The 18,239-nt window shown below is 42.2% G+C and overlaps 3 protein-coding genes across 4 annotated transcripts in view; 2 read left to right on the top strand and 1 right to left on the bottom strand.

Moving 5' to 3' along the window:
• Positions 1-294: 294 nt before the first annotated feature.
• On the top strand, positions 295-6,570 carry hpse (heparanase). Its single transcript, XM_080018250.1, has 12 exons — positions 295-507; positions 855-1,003; positions 1,671-1,796; positions 1,990-2,163; positions 3,377-3,548; positions 3,871-3,918; positions 4,049-4,142; positions 4,292-4,398; positions 4,785-4,899; positions 5,033-5,166; positions 5,470-5,622; positions 6,296-6,570. Exons 1-12 carry the CDS (start codon positions 308-310, stop codon positions 6,453-6,455), a joined length of 1,632 nt encoding a protein of 543 aa, XP_079874376.1. The 5' UTR covers positions 295-307; the 3' UTR covers positions 6,456-6,570.
• Positions 6,571-6,943: 373 nt separating this feature from the next.
• On the bottom strand, positions 6,944-8,145 carry LOC307242886 (myosin light chain 5-like; the record flags this gene model as incomplete). The annotated part of the gene is made up of 6 exons (XM_080017502.1): positions 8,044-8,145; positions 7,872-7,947; positions 7,656-7,760; positions 7,427-7,505; positions 7,147-7,195; positions 6,944-7,045 (listed from the first exon to the last, which is right to left on the bottom strand). The coding sequence occupies exons 1-6, from the start codon at positions 8,077-8,079 to the stop codon at positions 6,944-6,946; spliced, it is 447 nt and encodes a 148-aa protein (XP_079873628.1). The 5' UTR covers positions 8,080-8,145.
• A 3,215-nt stretch (positions 8,146-11,360) lies between these two features.
• ppp3ccb (protein phosphatase 3, catalytic subunit, gamma isozyme, b) overlaps positions 11,361-18,239 on the top strand; it is a 33,053-nt gene continuing 26,174 nt past the window's right edge. For both annotated transcript variants that reach the window (XM_080018178.1, XM_080018177.1), the window contains exon 1: positions 11,361-11,784. In XM_080018178.1, coding sequence (XP_079874304.1) covers positions 11,733-11,784 — 52 coding nt within the window. In that variant the 5' untranslated portion in view covers positions 11,361-11,732. The remainder of the gene's footprint in view (positions 11,785-18,239) is intronic.

Raw genomic sequence — 18,239 nt, 5'->3', positions numbered from 1 at the left:
AAAAACATTATTTTTTTTTTTTTTAATTGTCTCTGCGTGTTTGTATTGTCGGTATTAATGGCGGTGGTTGTACTACTACGTTCGGATGAACAACCGAGCTGCCCCCAGCGGCGCACAATTGGTTTATGCCACGCCCGAAGGAACGGAGAGCCAATCACATCGCCTGCTCGGCCCGAGGCCCCGCGCCCCCCCGCGGCCACAGCGCACAGCCCCCTCGCCGTCCACCGCCTCGGCGTCGAGGAAGTCGGGGGCTCCGGAGCCGTCTCGTCGTGTAGGAAACGACAACAACGGCGGGCGTCCTGCGGTCATGCTCCCGCTCGCAGCACTTCTGCTCTCCTGCCTCAGCGCCGCGGCAAGCGGCGATCCCCGGCGAAACGGCACGCTTTCGCCGGAGGCGAGCGCTGTTTGGGATGTTTCGCGCGTCCAGAGGAGCGTGGACGAGCGCTTTTTATCCCTGGCTGTCGATGCCAGTTTGGTAGTCGAGGGGAAGTTCATGTACCTGCTAGGGTACGTATCTGGTCGCCTCCTGTCCCGCATAAAGGGTTTTCGTGTCCTGTAACATCCTGGGAGATGTTGTTGTTTTTTGTTTTGTTTTTTTCAAATGAGGATTTATCTATGTGTTGGATTTTTAACTCTGGCATGTTCTCATCCGAACATTTCATCACGACGCTGAAGTTAAACTTTCACTTGTTCGAATGGAAAGGTTATTTATTATTATTTTTCCAGTGCCTTTTTATTGTATCTTGCTTTCCAGGAGCTTGTAGCCCCCTATATATTCAGGAAGATATTTCTACCGAGACAGTATTCTCTGTATTGGCATTGAACACTTTATCTTATTTGTCTCTATCTTCCAGGTCCTCAAAACTCAGGACATTGGCGAAAGCATTGACGCCAGCATTTTTAAGATTTGGGGGAACCAGACAAGATTTCATGGTCTACGACCCTGCATCCATTCGGTCACATGGGTATCATCATCATCATCAGAACTCGGATTTCACTGCAGGTAAAGTGAAATTCCATTCCAAATCAGATTACGGTCCCTTCAATTCATCTGTTTTTGTGGGGTTTTTTTTAAATTTTTTTCCACCACTTCTTTTCTATTTGAATAAAATGTGTTCGCCTTACGGACATGGTTTGCGCCATGGTCTCCTAATTCAGACCCAATGCGTATCCTCTAGTGGCCGTTGACACAAAATGTCGAAACATGGGAGATGAATTTTTTTCCCCAGTACAACAGTGAGTAGCTTGCGCAGCTGGACAATAACCATTTTCCATGAACAGGAGTTTAATTTCCTTTATATATAAAAATCTGGAAAAATACATACAATTTGCTTATATGAAAAGTGATCTATTGTTAGTGAATATGGTGAGGTTTACGTTAGTAACGTCATTATTATATACAGTATACGTGACTGAGTTTGAAGCCCAGTTCCAAAAAAACAACAACCTTGACTGACGTCATTTCCGGTCGTGAAAGTTGTCGCATGAATTGAAAAATGGGAATGCAGAAATTCCCCGCTTTCTGAAAAATCCGACTCTCCATAAGAATGAATGGACTTCCGGTTTGTTCTTGTCGTTTGTCGTATTCTGTGTAAAGCGGGCTTTAGGTCGGGCAGGTCAGTTGCTTACATTCCCCATGCTTTTGTTTTGTGGAAAAAAAATAAAAATAGACAGCTGCGAGAAGCTGGAGTTGCCCCCATTACTGGAGGAGAGGTTGAGGAAGGAGTGGGTCCAACAAGAAACTCTCCTTCGAAAAGAGGATCTGGAGAGGAAGTACAAAAGGGTGAAGTTCACAGGTAAAATCAACAAAAGCAAACTGCACCACAACGCTCATCGTAAAATACGATAAGGGCTGTTTACCACTGCAGTGTATCACATTATGCCACTGAGTATCACTTGATGTAGTATTCCAACCGAGGACCCAAATGTATACCTCCTGGTACACTAACGGTTTTATGTATCTAAACTCTGGATTTGTTGTTTTTGCAGAATATGACGTGGATCTGCTGTACGCTTTTGCCAACTGCACAAAGATGGACCTAATCTTTGGCCTGAACGCTTTGCTCAGGACGCCCGGCAATGTCTGGAACAGCAGCAACGCCAGATCCTTGATCCAGTACTGTGAATCCAAACACTACAAGATGTCCTGGGAGCTGGGCAACGGTGAACTCCCAAACCATATTGTGAAAAAGGCTTTTGGCGACTGAAGTCTTGTAGTTTGCTTGGTAGTAAGGAGATCAGTGGGATTCATAGGTCTGTGCTTGGCCATTATGATGCCACGTTAAACGGATTCTCGGGTCTCTGCGGGCTTTTCCCGGGTTGAAATTTGGATCATTTGAATTATTTTATTTTTAATTTTAAGTTTGAGTAGAACAATTTATGAGACGGATATTTCGTGTTGCCGCTGGTGACGAAAGGTTCAGCTCTCTTTGGAGCTGGGGCCCTTAAACGCTGTAAGAGTTTGTATCGATTTTTTTCGAATGGAGTCGGTTCAGCTCTGACTCGTGAATGGAACTCTGGCGAGAATCATTTAATTCTGTCAGACTACAGGACTACTCCTCACTTAACGACCGAGTTCCGTTCCTAGGACCAGGTCGTCAAGCGAATTGGTCGGTAAGCGAGGACTGTGTTATTTCACGGTAAGGGGGCATTGTGAACGCTAGAGTAGTGAATACTGACAGACTGCGGGAATGAGACTGAGAACAGTGATGAGATGAGATGTATACAGTCTATATAATGTATAAAGTGTATATAGCATTATTTCACGGTAAGGGGGCGTGGCCATTGCGAATGCTAGTGTAGTGACGGACTGCGGGAACGAGACAGACTGAGAACGGTGATGAGATGTATACAGTATAGTATATATAGTGTATAGAGTATATACAGTATACTGTATATATAGTGTATACAGTGTATATATCGTGTATATAGTATATATACTGTAGTGGATATAGTGTATATGGTATATATACTGTAGTGTATACAGTGTATATATAGTGTTTATAGTATATATACTGTAGTGTATACAGTGTATATAGCACATATAGTGTATAAAGGGGGATGAGATGCTTGACACTGAGATCCCGCAGTATTGTACACAGTGTACAATACAGACATGTCAGAGAGCTGGTCTAGGTTGTTAAGTGAGGAGTACCTGTATTTTATTTCGGAAGAATGCAGAGTATAAATAAGTCACATTCAATACGAGTTATGCCTCGGGCCTTTTTTAAATGAAAAGATGAGTTGGCCACGTAGGGACCGTTTGCAGGTCTTGCGTCACTAACTGCCGTCTAAATGGTGTAAGGACAACCAGACGAACGATATCCCTGCCAAGAACAACTGAAGAATAACCGCCATCCCCTCCCTGCCTCAACAGAACCCAATAGCTATGAGAAGAAGGCCGGTGTCCGTGTGGACGGGTATCAGCTAGGGCAGGATTTTGTTCACCTCAGAGAGATATTACGAGAATCCAAGTTTTACCACAACGCTGGGCTGTACGGCCCGGATATCAGCCAACCTCGTGACCACAGAAGAGACCTACTGGAGGGGTAAGATCTCCCTTTTTTGTTAATATGAAACATGATGTATATAACCAAGCTGCAAAGGATACATACATATTAAAATAGTGTTTGAGGAGAGTCGAATGAAGCTATTACAGTTTTATTATCACATGTGACATTCATGCCTCAGATTTAGTCTTGTGGTCGGATTCACTCAGTTTATTGTTATGACAACTGATTGTTAGAACAAACCTCTAATTGTTCTTGAGAACAGTTCATATGATCCATGTGTTTTAAAGAATAAAAATAATATTAATCCCCTTAACATGACATATTAATCATCCTGAATGGCCATTTCTCATCTGTGTAGGTTTTTGCAAAGCGCTTCAGAGGTGATTGACGCGTGCACCTGGCACCAGTACGTTTTTATATTATTATTTTTTTATATATATTGTTTCCGTAGTTGTAAAATAACATGCATGATCCCCAACGACAAAGATTTATTTCTTGACAATCTTTTTAAAATATTTTTTATTTACATTTTTTAGGTACTATGTGAATGGAAGAGACACCTCCCTGGAGGATTTCCTCGATCCAGAGGTTCTGGACACGCTCATCTTGAAGACTAATGAAGTCCTGGAGGTACCCTTTGTTTTATTTTATTTTACAATTTTTTTTTATAGGTTAGGAAACAAAAAAACGACTGTTTTTATTTATTTATATTATTTATTGTGTTTTTTTGGACGTATGATGTGAGAGCAATAAAATTAATAAAGTTTTTTATCCCCCAGACAGTAAACCTGGTGACCCCGCAGAAGAAAGTGTGGCTGGGGGAGACAAGCTCGGCCTATGGTGGCGGCGCAATTGGGCTTTCTGACACGTTTGTGGCTGGATTTATGTGAGTTTGTTTATTTATTTGTTTATTTATTCGATGCCTGAGAAAAGAAGTTCATGGTAATTTAAGTCGGGTCACATGGGACGTTAGAGTGGAGGAAATCCTGGGAATATGCCGGTGATTACATTAACTGATTATCTGGGAGGACCGGTCTTGTGACACAAACAGAAAACTCCTGGATTCTTGTCATACTGTGAAGGGTGTAAAAAAGTGAAAAGGAAAAGTATATCTCACAAAAATCAAACCAACTAGAACATCCTAAGTACAGCACTACAGTACTCATGCCTTTTTGTGTTACTGCAGGCAACATGTACAATTTCTCCATAAATTACATTTGCATTTACGTATTATTAGAATGCCTATGTTCTTTAAGTATTGTTAAAATGCAGGTGGCTGGATAAATTGGGACTCGCTGCCAAAATAGGCATGGATGTTGTCATCAGGCAAGTTTTCATTGGCTCTGGAAGCTATCACCTCGTCGATGACGATCTGGAACCTCTACCTGTAAGCATTTGAGCATTTAAAAATAAAAACATTCCTTTGGTTTGAGGACGTTACCATATGTCAAATTGTGTTGTGTTTTGTTTTTTTTGTTTTTGTTTTTGTTTTTCTCTCTATGCATTTATATTTTCTCAAGGACTATTGGCTGTCCGTTCTGTACAAAAGACTCGTTGGACGGGAGGTTTTGAGCGTGGAGATTTTTTCTGGTTTTGTACTCCATGGCAAAAGAAAACTACTACGGGTGTATCTGCACTGCACAAACAGGAAAAGGTATTTCTGTAAGATTTTTACTGTGTGACGTCCATTTTATTTTATCTGTCCATTTTCATTAATATATATATATATATCTATCTATATATCTATATATCTATAGATATATATATATATATAGATATATATAGATATAGATATATCTATATCTATAGATATAGATATAGATATAGATATATATATATATATATATATCTATAGATATATATAGATATATATATATATATATATATATATATATCTATAGATATATATATATATGTATGTATGTAAATAAATAAAGTTTTTCTTTTTTTCTTTAAGCGCAAGTTACAGAAATGGATCGGTCACACTGATAGCCCTGAATTTAAGTAATAAACCAGCCAGGATCGCGCTGCCTGCGCCGGCCTCTGACAGTCCAGTGGACGCCTATGTGCTTCAGTCCAACCAGCCCACTAAGGAAGGGCTTTATTCCAGGTATGACTGACACTGTAATAGCTGAGCTTACTTGTTAATATTTTATTTAATATTGTTAGTACAGCTATTAATAGTACAAAGTTGATGAATCAACAAATCAACTGATTAACAAACCAATTAATTGATTAATCAATAAGTATTAATAAATAACAACAAATGTATCTTTTTTTTTTTTTGTTAATTTATTAGTTAGTCAGTGGGCACAATGTGGTACAGTGCATTGCACTGCTGCTTCACAGCAAGAAGGTCGTGGGTCAATTCCCACCAGGGGTGATGTTGGATTAGGGGCCTTTATGTGTGGAGTTTGCATGTTCTCCCCGTGCTCCCATGGGTCTCCTCCAACATAAAAAAAAGGGGACCCCAATTAAAAAAAAACATGCAAAACACTTCAGTCCTGTCCCTGACCACGGCATGGATTCACACCTGGAATTGGTCCCCGGGCACAAACCATAGTGAAGGGCACCCCCTGGAGGGAGGAATTGGAACGGGATAAATGCAGAGGCTGAATTTCTCCAGCCACCACTCCCTGCATGCATGTGTTGAGTGCAGTGTATCTGTGAGGAGAGTAATAAAATGATTCTTGATTAACTAGCAATGACTGAATAGTACTAGGCCCTATCACCCATAAGCAACTCTCACCTTGATAAAAATGTTCCATGTCCTTAATTTGCAGGTCTGTGACACTCAATGGAAAACTGCTGCAGATGGTGGACGACAAAACTCTCCCTGACCTGAAAGGCGTCTTCCTGCCACCGGGAGAACATTTACAGCTGCCCGGATACTCTTTTGCCTTCTTTGTCCTCCCGGAGGCTCGGGCGTTGGCCTGCCAGTGACACCCCCCCCCCCCCAAACCCCCATGGAGAGGTGGTTGAAGTACACAAACCTATATTAGGATTGAAAATGTGACTCATAGTTGGGCTGTAAATGACTTTTGACGGGCAATGTAAAATATCTGGGGTTATTTGTTTTTTGTTTTTTGTTTTCTAAAATGAATTAATTTAATAAAATCTCTCCAAAAGGATTCTTAAGACTTTTTAATAAATGTTTGTTGAGTGTAACGTTGTTTTAATGCTACCGATCATGAATCATAAGGGTAATATTACCACTTTGAAAGGCAGAGCGTAAGCACAGTCTTTGTGACTGATATATCTTTATGGAAACAAATGTACCCTCCAGGTCAGTGTTGTGCCATTATTTCCTTTTTATTTGAAGCCAGGCAAAATGATGAAATACTGTTACATTGAGGAGGTAACACATCCAGCCCCTAATGTGCAGGGACCTGAACCTTAACGCAGGAGCTCCATTGACCAAGTTACGAGGATCATTCTTCCTGCTCTTCACCGTGTGTGATGATGTAACAAAGTGACTTGTAATCTAGATTTCCTGTTGTGTCAATATTGGACGATTGAAACATCTGCTTCACCTGAAACGAACAATAGTTTGAGATTATGTACAATATTATTATATTTTCGTTGAATTTTAATGACACTTCAATAGAAACTATTATAAGATGGATATCCTTACCTCCTCAGAGGTAAACTTGTCTGCTTGTGTCATCAATAATTCCTGTAACCTGAAATTGGACATTTGAAATATTTTATCTATCAGGACAAAATGATAAAAGAATTTAAACAATACAAGTTGAGCCAGAAATATTGGAGTAATACTAAATAAGTACGTGAAGGCACTTCAGTTTTTTTCAAGACCACTACTTGCAATTTTGGCTGCCTTACCCCCCCCCTAAGGGATGTCTGCCCACTAGTGCTGGAATTTCATTTAAAGAGACACGTTGGTTTCAACTTACTCATCTTTGTGTATGACACCTTTGACATCGGGATCAAACATTTTGAAAGCATTTAAGATGGTATCTTCAGGATCAGTGCCTAAAAAATAAATAAATAATAAATAAATAAATTATATATATATATATATATAAACAATTGCATATGACATTTTTTCAAGTTATAAGAATGCTGTCTTCAGTATGTGAGCCTATTAAATTATCTTGCACAATAAGTCATTTTCAGCCTCACCGTGTAGCTTTTCCCCGAAAAGATTGAGGAACATGGTGAAGTTGATGGGGCCGGTGGCTTCTTTCAGCATATCTTCAAGCTCATTGTCCTTCACGTTCAGTTTGCCTAGGAAAAGTATGTATGTTTGTTTTTTTATTACCTTCATACAATGTTTTGCCTTGGGAGTATAGAATGTGACCGCAACTCCAATTTTTGCTGCATTCCGAAAAAGCTCACCCAACGATGCATAGGTGTCCTTAAGATCTTCTTTATCGATAAACCCATCACGGTTTTGGTCGATGAGTGTGAAAGCCTGTGAGGAACACCGAACGCATACGGTAATCACAACGTCAGAAAGAAAAAAAAACCCTGCATATAAACCACAATCACACTGTAATTATGACCTCACCTCTTTGAACTCCTGGATCTGAGTTTGCTCAAACATGGAAAAAACATTGGATGAGGCTCTCTGAGCTCTTTTGGCGCCGCCTTCCTTCTTCTTTGTCTTCCTGCTCGCCTAATTAGAGGGCATCGATTATGCGATCACATTATTCAACATTGCAGAACTCATAGTAAATACAGAAGGAATGTCTGGACGAGTTATAAAGCCGAGATGTTTGCAAAAGAAACACAGCACATCACAAGCAGGTTATAACACTCAAATAAAAAGAAACCTGGATTGTTTGACATACCATCGCTCTCTCCTTCTCTCTGTGTGTGTGTGTGTGTGTGTGTGTGAGATGCTGCCTCCTCAGTGAATGTGCCAAATGATTTGGGAGAAGAGATCTTAAATACAACAGCTGTGTGGAATGGACAGAGGCCATGTGATGATGGTTGGGATGAAACTGCGTCTGGGGGGAACAGCAATGATCTAATTGGGAAACAAAGCCCCAGCAGAACTTCTCCATAAATGGTTCCATGGCTCCAATGGCTCCAAATCCCAGGTTGTCAAGAGGCCTGACAACTGTTGTTAATTGCCGAAAACTATTTGTGTTGCTATTTGTTGGTTTTTTCTCCCCCCACATGGCGTTGAAGCTAATATTAAGCTTGGTGCAAGCCCATCTCATTTATAATGGCTTATTCAGAAGATCTTTTTAAACTTTTTAAAGTTTCGGTTGAGAAGGCCTTCATTTTAAGGGTCAAATTACAGCTGAAATGTAGGTTGAAATGAATCTATCCTGCTCAGTTAAGAAAAATAAAAAAATGTATGAATAATGTAAGAGTTCTTTGGGAATAGTGCTAGGAAACACTATCAAAATAGATATTTTATTATTGTTATTTAATTTACGAACAATCATTATGATATATGATATAGCTGATGAGTGCATTATACATATAATATTATAAACAACATATATAATACGATATATTTGTATATTAAAAATACATATTATGATATATGTTATTTTTGGTATACTTGTATATTGGGTTTTTTGTTCATCTGAATTTTGTTGAAGACTTTGCATCATGAAAGATAGATGGCTAAGTTACAATTGTTATTGTGATTATTATTATTGATGTTGTTGTTATAACTATCATCATGATCATTCTTATGACGTCTTTCTAGTATTTTACCCTAAAATGTGTTGAAGATAATTGCGTGTGCTCTTGATTACCTACAGTTTCTCTGGTGGCCACGAAGTTGTGCTGTCGTTCTGTCTGGCTGTCTGAGTTGTGTTGGAGTTGTAATTATGATTATTAGTGACGTGGTCATTTGAATCCAATTTATATCCACGGTTACCAGAGTAGTGATGGTTCCAGTGATTCAATTGGTTCATTCAAATGGCCTAATGGGCGCAGCGCACGTCCAACAGGAAACAGAGCTAGAACATGAAAGCAATAAGTTGGAGATCGATTAAATTGGTGGTTGTGATGCAGAAGATGCTGATCATGCAATGTATTGATGATAACAAGGAAAGGAAACGCAAGGGTGGAAAATGTGAAAATATACAATATACCTAACATTTAATTGCACACAACAAATACAACCTAAAAAGTAGCAGAAAATTAATAACAACAAAGAAAGAATACCTAAAAATAAACAGAACATTAGGTCATTAACAATAACTCCTAAAATAAACCTAACAGTGAACAACATTAAAGATGAACATAAGGATCAAAATAATGGAAATGTACAATACACCTAATGATAAACACAAATTGTAAAAATAAATAAATAAAAAAAAAAAAACGAAAAATTGTGGCTATATATATATGAATACACACACACACACACACACACACACACACACACACACATATGCATTATACTGCTGAAAGAGGCCACTGCAATCAGGGAATGTATATACAGTGTGTGTGTGTGTGTGTGTGTGTGTGTGTGCATACATACAGTATATACATACTGTATACACACACACACACACACACACACACATATAAATGTATATACACATACACACACACACACACACTTTTTGTCATGTTCCTCAAACCATTCCTGAACAATGTTTGCAGTGTGGCATTGTCCTGCTGAAAGAGGCCACTGCCATCAGGAAATACCGTGGCCATAAAGGGGTATACTTGGTCTGCAACAATGTTTAGGTAGGTGGTCTGTGTCAAAAAAACATCACACTGCCTCAGCCGGCTTTGCCTTTTTCCCATAGTCCCACGGCGATTCATCAGACCAGGCCACCTTCTTTCATCGCTCCATGGTCCAGTTCTGACGCTCATGTGCACATTTTAGGCGCTTTCGGCTGTGGACAGGGGTCAGCATGGGCACCCTGACCGGTCTGCAGCTACGCAGCCCCATGCACAGCACGCTGCGATGCACTGTGCGTTCTGACACCTTTCTATCGTAGCAGCATGAACTATTTCAGCAGTTGGTGCTACAGCAGCTCTTCTGCGGGATCGGACCAGACGGCCTAGACTTCGCTCCCCACGCGCATCAGTGAGCCTTGGGCGCCCATGACCCCGTCGCCGGTTCACCGGTTGTCCTTCCTTGGACCACTTTTGGGAGGTACTAACCACTGCCCACCGGGAGCCCCCCACAAGACCTGCCGTTTCGGAGGTGCCCCGACCCAGTCGTCCAGCCGTCACAACGTGGCCCTTGTCCAAGTCGCTCAGATCCTTACGCTCGCCCGTTTCTCCTGCTTATAACACGTCAACCTCGAGAAGTGACCGATCACTTGCTGCCTAATGTATCCCGCCCCTTGACAGGTGCCGTTGGAAGGAGATGAGCAAGGTTATTCAGCTCACCCGGCAGTGGTTTTAATGTTGTGACTAACGTATGTATATGTATGCGACAAATAGAACTGGTCGGTGTACACTGTATTTAAACTGTGTGTGTGTGTGTGTGTGTGTATGCATAAACTGTATATATATATATATATAGAGAGAGAGAGCAGCAACACAGTGCGTCCTCATCGCACCCCACACTACACTTCCCACAGCTCTACGCGCCGGACACGCGGCGGCCATGTTGTAGGAAATCCTCTTGAGGCGGATTACCGTAATCCCACCGTCTGGACGACGCGTCGGATCAGGACCGACGCAAAGCGAAGCCCCGCGGCACATGCACCTCGTCCGAGAATAAAAGGATCAAAATTCAAAGATATGATCTGATGCGCGCGCGCCCGCCCGCCGCATCTGAAAGGGAGGGTGGGGGTGGGGGTGACGGTGCGCGCGTGGGGGTGGGGGTGGGGGTGGGGGTGCGGGGTGGAGTGGAGGCATCGTTTCCTGGACGAGTCATCACCTGACGGAGATTGACAGCAGCTCGGCACCACGGCAGCGGAGGGAGAGCGGAAAAAAAACAACAAAAAAAAACCCCAAACAACAACAACAACAACAACAACAACAAAAAAAACCCAACAACAACCCAACAAAACAAAACAACACAAAGCCTCTAGTTTGGCCCGGGTTGTTAAAGAGACATGCCCCTTGTCCTCGCCCGCTGCCGGGTTTAACTGCATCTCGCCCCGCTCTCAGTCCGGCTGCCCTGTCGCAGGAAGGAGACGCTGCTGCTCCGAGGCGCTAACACGACGGCTAGCTAGCACGGCTAGCGCGGTTCAGCTAGCTAGCCAGCTGGCTCGGTAGGGAGCCCGTAGAGTCACAGGCATTTCAGCGGAGACGTCTTGGAAGATGTCGGCGAAAGAGCAAACAAAGCTGTCCACCGTGGAGCGACCCATCAAAGGTAGGGCAATATATGCTCCGTCTTAAAAACCGAGCAGTGTTTTCCCTCGTACAGGAAGTTAACTCGACTAGCGTTAGCCTCGCAGCCCGTCTGCCGAGCTACTTTTACTGCGGGCTCGACTCTGCAAGAAAAGAAAGAAAGTTCATTCAGCGGACACTGTGTGCGTGGGTTTTTTTTTTTTTAAATTCAGCCTAATGGCCGGTATCATTTTAGCAGCCTCCCCGGGGGGGGGGGAAGAGGTGTCGAGGTTATGTAAGTTAATCAAGCCAGCGGCTAATAAGATAGCCGCGGAGCTACGTGTCTGCTCTGCAGCATATTTCACGGGCGCTCATTGAAGTGCTGTGTTTTTTTTTTTCTTTGTCACCAGAGTCTAGTTTCAGATCCCTTTTCGTGGCACATCAAGCGGCGAAAGGTGTTTTTCGTTTGTTTGCAATGAGCCGCTTGCACCGCGGTGCCGCAATTCCATTTATTTATTTATCTATCTATCTATCTATCTATCTATCTATCTATCTATCTATTTATTTAAATAATCGGATTCGAAGAGATCAGTATGTACATCGTAAGGGAGGCATGTGCCCGATCGTGGGCACACGGCGGGATCGTCGCCCAGCCTCGGTGAAGTGTCCGTGGGCTCGGTGCGCGGAGGGAGGCTCGGGACCGTGTGGGAGAACTTGAGACCATTAAACCGGCTCACACCACACCACCCCACCCCCCCTCCACGTTGAAAGATGTCAAAGCTGTATTCCTTCATCCCCTCGCCCGTCCCGACTTGTCTCCGTGCAGCTGTTCGGAAGCCTCCGCGCACCGGGCGTGTGTCTGCCGCGACTTGCCGGGGCTCGTGGCTTTGCGCCCAAAGTGCGTCCCTTTTGAACTTGCGGAACCCTCGCGATAGCAATCGAAATGGTAAAACGGATGACTGACTTGCTATCGCGCCGGTTCCCGGCTTGCAAGCACATTTCTAGCACAAACGAGAATACCTCACACGCCTTTCAGCTTTATGATGCGATTATAAAATGCATGTGAATTACAAGCTTATTCGCAATATCCAGTCTGCAGATAATGTTGCCATTACTGCGGATGGCACGGTTTTGATTTAGTTAGACAGACCTTTTTTTACTGACACCGCTGAAACCACTGTCTGTCAAAGTAGTAAGGGCTCAGCCGGCTCTGCTTAACTGCCACCACGTCTTCCTTTTCTTTGGATGTTTCCTCGTGAGTGGATGCCTGTGTTTCTCACTCGAAACCTATTAAAAAAAAATGTGTATTGACACACCCTTTCTTCCAGTTTTTCCACAAAAATAGCCACAGTCTCTTTGTGGATGAAATGACCAATTGTAAGTGCTTCACAAAAAAAAAAAGAAAAAGACAAATTTCAGCGCCCCGCAGTCAGAAATAAAGCAATTTCAATGAATGGCAGAGTTAAATATATTAATTAGACTGTTAAATATGACTTTAACTTTTACTCTATTTTCAAATAGAAAAACGTGGCGGTTCCCCCATAAACACTTGATCGAAGAGATGGCTGTTGTCGTTGTAGCTGAATCTTGATTCACATTTGACCTCGTAATAGTACCTGGTTTGACAGTTTGGTCAACCGATGCCACACCGGCGAGTCTTTATCCATCATGTATTATGTTGTCCCATATCCTGTCTACATAGAAGAGAGTGTGTGTGGTGCTGAGAAACCTCAACGCATTGGTTGTAAATGTACGTTTGAACCCGATTCATTCTGTGCGCATTCAGGTGCAGGCGCATGCTGTTATCTGAGCCTTGTAACGAAAGGGGCTGGACACTTGTACACAGGGGCTTATTGAAATTAGGTGGAAAGACATGCTGGGAGTTCAGCATGGCCCCCATCAATGATTGGCTCAGCAAAGTGAGCATTGCCTGTCAGTGACCTGTTTTGTGATGAATGGACAAACTTCCTGTATGTAGCGCATAGGTAGTGGTTTCTACTAGCAGTATTTGTTGTAGAAACCCAACGTGTTTAGCAGAACGCTGCTGTACCTGAGAAGAAGAGCAATCTTTAATCGTCACACACCACACCACACTACAACACATGCACGCGCACCCACCCACACGCACATGCTTTGCATGGTGGGCGGTGAAATGAGGCCTCTGCGTTTAACCCATCCTGGCTTGTCCTTCCTCCGGGGGCACAGCCAGGACGCGCGGGGACCTGGTGATGAGTGTCCATCGCTGGTCAGACGATGATGGGTGCATGTTTTTGGTGGGGGTCCTTACTGACGTGAGGTGGAGGAAACCCCATGTGAGCACGGGGAGAACATGCAAACTCCACACAGAAAGGCTCCTATTTGGGAGATAACCCGCCGGAGCACGGTGCCAACAGCGCCCCAGGCGGGAATCAAACCCAGGACCTTCTTGCTCTGAGGCAGCAGTGCAATGCACTGTGTTGCCAAATAAGTTCTAAGATGCTCAGAAATGGATATTGGATTTTCAAAATTGTAGTACTGAACGATGAAGCCAAACTTTAACCAATTACCACAAACTGAACCCCACTAAACAAACAAGCTTCTGATATCTTTCACTGTTTTCTTGTGAAAACAGATAAAACTGACCACATACCGATCACCTGTTTTATGCATAAAACCGTCCACATGCCAGCACTTGTAGTTGATGTGGAACGATAACTGATCATATTGACACGTAAACATCTCTGTAAAAGCATTAACAGATATGATGCCCCTATTTTATCACTTCAATCTACTATCAACACAGAGAAGCACCTTCTCTAACAGTCAGTAGACACAGAGCGCAGTGTTGTAGAGCGAAGGCCTCTATTGTACCATGGTGAAAGTGGATATTGTACATTGCCACAAATTAGGCAACATCCACAGTAGCCTTGATTTATTTAATCACATTTTGATGTGTAATATGCTTGGGTGATTGGACGAATATATTGGCAATTAGCTGTTTTGTTTTTTTTTTTGTTTTTTTTTGGCCACTTCTTTACTTTAATTTCGCTAATGGAATGACCTGTAAAGCGCAATTCAAAGCTTGAATGAATAGGAACTGGTATTCCACGTCTTCTTTAACCACACCTGTGCGTTTCTCCCCATCAGGAGAAATCCTCCAAAAGAAGAAATAAATAACAGTAAACCCCATTTCCAGGTCATTCTGAAACGGGCTTCCTCTCTTTCTTTTGCTCGGTTCGGTTCAGATACTGGAGGAACATCTCGGTGGTGCAGAGCGCCCTCAGAGACACGCACCTGTTATGCCGAATTCAGACTACTTTATTCTGGGCTCATTTTCCGCTCGCCGTCAGGTTTTTGGACATCGCAGAGCCAACTCCCAGGTTGGAGGAAAATCATAGCAGGCTGCTCACGATGCGATCAGATCTCGCCGACACCAGCGAGATATCAAGTATGTTAAATATCTGGTTGTGTCGGCATCAAGTTGGGCGTGATGCAACAAGCTACAGCCAATGACAGCAGACACCGGGTGAGGGGGAGGGAAGGGAGTCGAGAAGAGGAGACAGGAGTGCACAGAGCAGCCGCCAGAAACACACAACATACATATTTTACTTTTCTTCTCTAGGTTTTTAATATATTTCCTATTTAAATTCTGATTTCATTTGATGTTTTTTTTTTTGTTTTTTTTACAGTGATCGAGAATATAATAATAAAAAAATAATAATCATGTCCCACGCATGTATTGTGTCATTTAATGCGTTTTTTCGTGACAAAACATAGTTTGAAGACCCGACAGACTCGTCGGGGCTCCTCCTGGGGAAAGATCTTGTAATTGCTGACCCCCTGTCACTGAGCACTTATGTAGTGTGCAAACCACAAGACTGCCCGATTCCTGATCACAAGACAGAAAGTTGTGTAGTGTGAACAGTACAGCGATCTGATGACTTTCAAAGTCATCAGAATGCAAATCGTATTTAAAAAAGCGACTTTTTTTTTTTTTTTTTTTTTACATTTATGGCCGCTATTTTCCCCAATGCAAATGGAGAAAATCAAAGAGAGGCTAGCTGAGGAGGTTCGGAAATGTCAATTTATATGATTATTATATTTATATTGTGTTAGAATTCGTGGTGTGAAATATCCGCCAACATCCGATCTGACACCATGTGTTGTTTTTATTACGTCCGTGCTTAAATAGACTCGACACTCCCATCGAGCGTTTCGGAGGTCTAAGTGCGTAATCACTGACGCAGAACCATAAATACAAGCACTGCCATAGATACCCACGGCGTACCTATGGCGGCTATAGACGCAGAACTATAAAGCAGCCCTTAGGCCTGAATTCATCTCTAATTTAAAGACGGAAGTTAAAGCTAAGCTATAACATTTAGTCCTATCAAACCCATCAGCATTGCCTAGCATGTGGCCACATTATAGCAGTCTGGAGAATTCCATTAACTTCAGCCCTAGACTATTCAATTGTGCAATGAAGTTGTGGAGAGTGGGCTATGTTTCTGTCACTGGTTTGTCTGTGTGTGTCCTAGGACTGCTGGATGTCTGTTCTGGGCTTAATGGTTTGACCTCTTGGTTTACTGACTTGTGTAATGATTCTGTCCTTTTTCATCATTGATGGACCTAGACCTTGAGTTAAAGCCTCAACACAGATTTTCTAGAATTGGGCATATTTATACAAAGTTATTAGATTTTCAGTTTTACCTTGATCCACAGTTGGCTGACCTTCCATTGCATATTATTATTATTATTATTATTATTACTATTATTATTATTATTATTATTATTATTTTATCATATTTTTTTAAACCTTTGCTGTCAGCATGCTTGGCATACAACGCAGTGCATTTGTATGCCATTGCATCTAGGACAAAGTTAATCTGTAAGTGGAGTTCAACTTCTCAACCTTCAATGCAACTCTCTATGCATTCTTTAATTATCAAGAACTGCTTGGAGGACAATCTTACCATGTTTTGGTCTATAAACAACTGATTAGGACGTCCCCCTTGAAAGTCGACAATTTTATTCATCAGACGAAAACCCGTCAATTGACTGAGATTCTTCAAGTCGAGCAGTCATTTTTATTATTATTTTTTTTTTCAGTCAGTGTCCATTACAATAACAGGATAAAATAGATAGAGCTTACAAAATGCACAGGGATAACATTTCATTGAGAACTATGAATAAGGGGAATCATAAACATATCTTGATATGTGTGAATCACACGGACGCAAACACGGTTCTTCGTGTGCCTCGATTGCCGTGCCCTGTTCCTTCAAATAAGATAACTAGGAACAGTGTGGGGATGGGGCTAGTAGATTAGTCAAGAGTATTTTCTGCACATAACGCATGGAGAGGGAGTGATTGGAGAGAGTGTCACGGAGAAAGTGTCCCCATTATGCACGGTTTCGTTCCATACGCACTTGTTTCGTTCCATAAGGAGACATAAAATAACCTACATCTAAATTAAAAATGCACTGCTTTGGCATGCTGATCGTGGGCACCCCATCACTGTCTTGCGCATCACTAGTGCGTGCATTATCGAAGAGGGACTGGTCTCACAGGTCTCCTCCCTGCTACCGCTGAATAGTTGATTATTCGCATTGAACAGCCAAATCCGATTTGACTGACAAAATTCTGAGTCAGGCACAGCCCTACAATTAATCATCATTACTTCTCCAAGAGGGGGAGAATCACCACGGGTGAGAAAAATAAACATAGAAAAAGAAACATGTACCTGGAAAAACATAGAAATATCAGATGACAAAATGTATGGACAAAACATAATTTAAGTCCAGGAAAATTGGGACAGCAATTTGGTACATTACCTCTTCCTGTGATAACTATGGCAGTAAAGGAGGGAGAAAAGGAGAAGGATGTAATGAGAATGGTGTTCGTTCGGGGGATGTTAGAAGCAGGTTCTGTTAGTGTGTGTGGGTGGGTGTGTGTGTGTGTGTGTGTGTGTGTGTCAGGGTGACCGTGGGTCCTTCAAAAGTCTTAAAACTCACATAACATTTCCTAATTAAAGGCCTTAACAAATCTTAAATTCTGATTGGATGGTTCTTAAATGTTTTTAAGTTATGCCCCTGTTTTCGCCCCCTCTCCGCATTTCGATTGCTTCTGGTATGCGTGCAACGCCCATATTATGCTCCTCTAGGCATTTAAATCACTTCTTTATAAAAAAGGGAAAATGCAAGTTCTACGACAAATGGCTTGAGAATAACAATTACTCGTGGTGGTTGAAGCCGGTGCCTGGAAATACTTACAAAGCAAATACGCTGAACTGCGCTATGTTGGAGGGAACCATGGAGGGAAATACACAGCCAACAACGTAATTGTCTGACCTCCAAACAATTTGTGGCTCTACGCCAACACTCAGAGGTGTTTTGGGTGCTGAGGACGGTGACAAGCCACCACTCATACAGGTCAAATGATGGGATTGAAGATGTGTTCAAAGCAGTTTCGGTTAGAAAAAAATTGGTCCTGGAAGATTTCAATGTCCTGGACAAATGG

The sequence above is a fragment of the Zeus faber genome (genome assembly GCF_960531495.2).
Source record: "Zeus faber genome assembly, chromosome: 17".
NCBI classification, from domain to species: domain Eukaryota; kingdom Metazoa; phylum Chordata; class Actinopteri; order Zeiformes; family Zeidae; genus Zeus; species Zeus faber.
Note: the sequence above shows the minus strand (reverse complement) of the source record. Positions and strands in the feature narration are given on the sequence as shown.